The sequence below is a fragment of the Clupea harengus genome, chromosome 8, assembly GCF_900700415.2.
Source record: "Clupea harengus chromosome 8, Ch_v2.0.2, whole genome shotgun sequence".
NCBI lineage: Eukaryota > Metazoa > Chordata > Actinopteri > Clupeiformes > Clupeidae > Clupea > Clupea harengus.
Genome location: NC_045159.1, coordinates 10288742 through 10295033, shown reverse-complemented (window position 1 = coordinate 10295033; position 6292 = coordinate 10288742). Strand labels below are relative to the sequence as shown.

Genomic DNA, 6292 nt, shown 5'->3' with positions numbered 1-6292 from the left:
CTTCCCTGGACTGTTTTTGTTAATTACAAAAATCTTCTGAGTCTTCCGATTGTAACAGGAGCTATAAGTGGGAGCCCCACAGCCCTGTCTAAGTAGCCAGACTACGTCACCCTGGGAATTTCACCCTAAGAATGTTAACTAAAGCTCTATTAGGCACACCAGTCTTTGAAACAGGTTCAGACACCCATAATATGTGTGTCACGCCAGAGCGTGATCCTGCACCTGCCACGCCCCCTTCAACTTCAACTCACGCACCTGTACCGCTCTCACAATTACCTGAGTACTGATGGCCAGCACCTGTCACTCCTCCACTTATACCCCTCACTCCCTTCACTCGGTGTCAGGCATCGTATGACAAAGGACTTACAACCATGCGACTATAGCCTTGACGATCCCTCACGTTATCCAGCTTCTAAGCCTGATTCTCCCATTTCCAGTCCGGTATTGTACGATGAAGGAATGGACCTAATCAGACTGAGACAGATTAATGAAAAAGTAAAAAAGGTATTATTAGATGTTTACTTCTAAAAAAAGCAGGGCTCAGCCAGTCAGCACAGTGAGAGTACGGCTGGCAAACACTCTAGGGAAGGGAATTAATGAAAACAAACTATAGCAGGCAGGGATCTACCTTAGAGGGGAGGCAGGATAACTGGGAAGTGTGCTCCAGAGCTCACACCAACCTTGTGAGGACAAGCACACGCACATTACACGAAAAGTGACCAGAGTGACACACTGTATTAATCATCAATTTAGAACATGCACTGACGGGACTCCACCACCAGGTGACTAGCCCCCCTCCAGTATAGCCCAATGCCTGCTTATACAAACAAAAAGGGGACAAAGAAAATATGAAAAGCCAACTGACCTCAAAATAATCCACACACACAGGAAACTACAGGCATGTTAGCAGTCTCCCCTCTCACGGCCTGTAGTGTTATATGAATACACATAAACTACACACATACAAACAAAACACAGGAACAAACACATGCTGAGCACAACTATGAACTACCACAAACTCCGACACTGCAAACTTGCAGGCCTTTATAGCCACACCCAAGCAGTGCCCACTAATTAAGTACTTGTTGATCAGGTGGAGCTAAATGAGTAATGTGACGTGAGACAAAAATAGGCGAATCCACCTCGCTACACTAGTATGTTTTACTTTGATCGTCAGCCGTTTTTCAGTTTGCCTGGTGCCATTAAATACCAGCCAAACATGCAGCATTGAGCAGAGGTTCCATCTTTATTCACGGCCGAGGGAGGCATTCTCGACTGGGGAATCATCCTCAGAGCAATCCCAAGTATAGTTGGCCCAAACTCATCTTTTATAACAGTTATTTACATTATGTTAGCTACTCAAGACCGACGAGAGTCATACACAGGGAAATCCCCATAGTCCTGATAATGTACTCCTCGTGCTGCTCATTAGGGAGAGGAACTGTGCACCAAAATGCATTTCTAAGAACTCGGGGACAAAAAGGAAGAGCTTATCTTTCCAAACTTGCACTCAGTAAAGAGAAAACTTCTCAACTAAGCACATTCATTTGTAAACCACAACAAATGATCCCATACCACATTTGTGTGTCAGGTTTAATTACTTGTGCCCACAGACATTCAGTTTACTCTCTATTTTGCCAAGATATGCTTTGGTTCTGATGTTAGCTATAGTAGCAGGAGAGTTGTGAGTATTGCTGCCTGGCTCTGGGAAACTGTCCCGTCCTCTCTGCATGTAGACACAGTTTGCTAACCCACAAGCAAGCTAATGTCACACTACTTGCCATGTCATTGTTTCCTCTATATCATGGTATTTGTAGAATGTTTGACCTAAAGACCTAAAAACACAAGTTTCGTAGAAACAATCTAAACAACTAACTCTTCCTAGTTTTTACTCTGCTGTGTTATGGAGGCTGGTGGAGCCCTGAAGGGAGGGGTGTATTGTTTGGTTGTTGAGTTTAAATATCAACAATCCTTCTCCAGAATTGCTGATGCAGCATTTAATGCCTCCTACGAAAGGTGTAAGCTTGCCACAGGTGCGCTCCCACTCTATGCACGGTGTGGCAACCACTGTCATTATTTCATGACTTAGACATGAAGCAGATCTGTGTGAACTGTCTCTCACTTCGTTTCCTCAGAGGACTGAGGGGTTCAAGATTGTGAACCATCAGATATCTCAATTTTATTTAATCTGAATTTGTAGCTCAATCAAAAATGTTCAATGAATTGTGGTTGATTGCTGTTGTGCCATTTTCACTAATGTTGACAGCCATACAAAACTTCTATTCATGTAACAATGTCTCTGAAACCTTTGAATTGTTTTTGTTACATATTTATATCACAAACTCAAAATTGTGTTACATCATTTAATCATTTGTTTTAAATGCCATTCCTTTGTATACTGTTGCCACTTCATGGACAGTTTGTTCTCACATGGTAAGTTGTACAGCAGTAATGTATCATTCTACAGTTAATTCAATTTTGATGATGAAAACAAAACATAATACCGTGCATAAAGTGCAGAATACACATTTAAGGTGTAATATACAACTTTGTACATTTTTGTAACCAAGGCCAGAAATGCCTCTAATTGTGGCTTTAAAAGTTACCTTATTCCTTTATATATCTGGTGACAAACAGTGTCATGCTAAACATTATTTACAGAAATGATATGGTGACAAAATGTACCAAACAACCAACAACAAAACAACCAAAAAGTAAAGTAAATCACATCTGAAATAGGGGACCCTGGAACATTCTTAAGGGATAATGTATAGTCCGCAGGTCAGTATAGGAAAATAAATCCTGACAGAACGAACAGGGTCTTGTTTCGTCCTGAAAGGATTTATTTTCCGATACTAACTGACAGACTATACATCATTCCACTTATTATAGAGTAACTTGCCAAAACAATAAAAGAGATTCCTCCAAAATGTCTCTTTTTAAGTGTTTTTGTTGCTGTTTTGTGTCTTCCGCTGAGAAAAGACATAGTTCTTCACACAAATAGAATTTTAAAGATTAGAATTCAACTTGCTGACCTCAAGTTACACTGAATATTCGTTACGAAAAGTGAACGGACTACTCACGGAATCATGTGAAAGATGTGAATTAGAAGCACAAAACCCGTCGCCAATGGCGGTGGTCATCATTTTTTTGCAGCGGTCAATATAAAGTAATATCAGACCTCTGATCGTTAGGATAGCCCATTCAATTCCATGGAACTGTTCGCAACACTATGAGAAGCTGTATTATGAACTTTTCAAAAAGTTTTAACTAATTAGCTTTAAAAACCCTTTCATGAAGAAATGGAAGCAATGGAGGACTTCCCCACCCATTTTACACTGACCCATTGAACCAGAGTCTGGTGGATGTCCTTTGTTCTGAAGCAGTAGATGAGAGGATTTACAAGTGGGGGTAACAAACTGTAGAAGAGAGCGACCACAATACGGATATCGGCATCCATCGATATCCCAACCAAATTGCACACATAGACAGTGCAGCGTGGCAGATAGTAAATAGTGATGATGAACATTTGGGTGCTGCAGGTGGAGAAAGCCTTCCATCTGCCCTGTGAACTGGCTATTCCTGCTACAGTGGCTATTATGTGAATGTAGGAGTAGATTATGAAAGCCAGGGGTATTAGTAGCACCAGCATGGCTAAACAGAAGCTAATCAATTCAGGCCCCCTTTCGCGATCACATGCCAGTGAGAGGATGGAGTTTTGTTCACAATAACAATGATAGATTCGATTGGGCCCACAATATGGAAGCATGTAGGTGTAGATAAACGAGATACCTGTCGGGACCAAGGAGAAAACCCAGGCAAAGCAGTTGAGGATGATCATAGTGCAATGTTTCATCAGCACAGGATATCTGAGAGGAAAACATATGGCTAAGTAACGATCCAAAGCCATGATCATCATAATGAAAGAGTTAAGAGAGCCAAAGCTGTGGATAAATAACCTTTGCATGAAGCACGCATGGAAAGATATGACTGTATCATCAAACCAGTACCGCGCTATTATCTTTGGCAGTGCAACAGTGCTGAATCCAATGTCAGACAGAGTCAAACTCAGCATGATAATAAACATAGGTTTATGGAGACCAGGCTTGAGTGCAAATATGACCACAAAGGTAGAGTTTCCTGCTATAATGCTGAGATAGAGAAGACAGAGTATGAATGCCACTAGTTCATAATAATCAGGATGCAGTCCAGGAAAGCCCACCAGAATAAACTCTTTGATTGTTGTAGTAAGGTTATTCTCTTCAGACATGCTGTAAAAACACACAGTTAGAAAAAGGTAAATAGTGACATACCGGTAATTGTAGTTAAGAACTTTAGTGATATAAAAGGTACATTTCTCATTAAAAATCAGGTATATTTCTCATTAAAAATCAGGTACATTTCTCATTAAAAATCCTTTCAAATATGTCGTTACATTTTCATCATAGAAATTAGGGACAGAATTATGTAAAACAAAACTAAAAAGCTATATGCAAAAATGACTGCTAGTCAGCAGCTGAGGTGAACTACAATTTTAAAATACATGTGGTACCTTGCAGTGCTGCAGTAAAATGGTTCAGTGTTGGTTAGAAGTCCAATATATAGTCTACCTCCCTGACATGTATTTTGAAAACTGGCAATGGGCTGTGTGTGTGACCCTGGAGACAACTGCTGAATCAACAGATCTGTATCTATGGGATGAATTTAGTGACAAAAAGAATTACAAATACCCAGCGCTTTGCAGAAAAATAGAATGTGATTTATAAATGTCCAACTATTTGCAAATATTAACGCCAGGTTTCACAAGTACAAAACACACCTCACAAATAAACACAATATTCAATAATTCTTGATAATGAATAAGACTTTTCTGTTCGTTCTGTCGTTCTGTCATTTTCTCAAAACTCTAAACACAAATCCCAAAACCACACACAAAATGCAAAACCCTTTTTATCTCCTGCAAAATGCTACTTTGCTTTCAAAACAATGTTATGTCACCTCAAAAGGGTATTTTGTTTTCAAATGGCACACACAGAACATCATATGAGTAGACATTTCTAAGCATCGATTGAACACTAATGTGCTAAATGGATAACACTACTATGAATGGGAAAACACCAGTATGAAGGCCTTATCAGGAGCATTATGCCTTTTCATGTTCAGTGTTACTGTACGCTTACTCCCGTAGTAAGATATAACTGTATAATGTTTTTACTCAAATATAAAACAACACACAAATATACAGTAACAACAAAAATATTTCTTTATTTTTTCCAAAAGTGCTGTAGCCTATACATCACAGCAAACACAACTGAATGTGTAAATGATTTGCACAGAACAAACAATAGGATATAGGCCAGTACAGTCAACTAAAAAAGAAAGAAAAATGTAAAATAAAAAAGGACAAAAAAACTAGGCTGCATCCTGTTCTAGCTCAAGACAATATTGACAATATTGTATCAGAAATAGACCTACACAGTGTTGTGAAACACTTGAAAATAACATTGGATTGGATTACAATACAGTACAGTACAGTAATGTGTCAGTGCTGATAGGACGCAATCAGTTGTGGAAATGTATATGACTTACTTGCACATAGACATAGCATAATTGTTTGACTCTGTCGGAGTTTCTGTCAAAAGGCACCCTGTTCATTTTACAAATACAGTATAATGTAAAATGGTCTAAATACAAGAATACTATGCTCCTGATAAGGCATTCAAACTAGTGTTTTCCTGTCATAGAAGTGTTTCTTACCTATTCTCTCTTCTGAATGTCCGGAAAATGGAAAACACTAGTTTGAATGCCTTATCAGGAGCATAGTATTCTTGTATTTAGAGTATTTTACATTGTACTGTATTTGTATATTTTGAAGAAATGAAATATTCCCCCGGCGTAGTGGGAGGGAGCGTGTCTTGACGGCTGAACAGGAGACTGCAATAGTCAATATGGTTCTGGAAAATATTGTTATAACAAATACAATGTGCAACCATTGATGACCAAGACATATTCCTAAACATCAATACAGTGCGCCTAGCCACAGTGGACCGTGTTCTAAGGCGGAACACCTTGAGAATGAAACAGGTGTACAGGGTGCCTTTTGACAGAAACTCACAATTACAATTACGCTATGAGTATGTGCAATGACTATATAGCTCCTGAGGCATTTCAGGGCTGGATTCGTCATACTAGGCGATACTTCCCCCGCTGCTTGGCCAGAGAGAACATTGCCTGTGATGTCGATGAGGTCCTGTGGCCAGACAGGAACTGAAGACAGGTTGCAGCCTAGTTT

The 6292-nt window shown here is 39.5% G+C and overlaps 1 protein-coding gene across 1 annotated transcript; it reads right to left on the bottom strand.

Moving 5' to 3' along the window:
• Positions 1–2867: 2867 nt before the first annotated feature.
• Positions 2868–4316, bottom strand: LOC105901034 (olfactory receptor 2AT4-like). Its single transcript, XM_012828425.3, has one exon. It carries the CDS (start codon positions 4268–4270, stop codon positions 3293–3295), a length of 978 nt encoding a protein of 325 aa, XP_012683879.2. The 5' UTR covers positions 4271–4316; the 3' UTR covers positions 2868–3292.
• Positions 4317–6292: the final 1976 nt, after the last annotated feature.

Excerpts from the sequence above, each read along its gene's own strand:
- LOC105901034 (XM_012828425.3), bottom strand. The coding sequence starts at position 4,270 with ATGTCTGAAGAGAATAACCTTACTACAACAATCAAAGAGTTTATTCTG.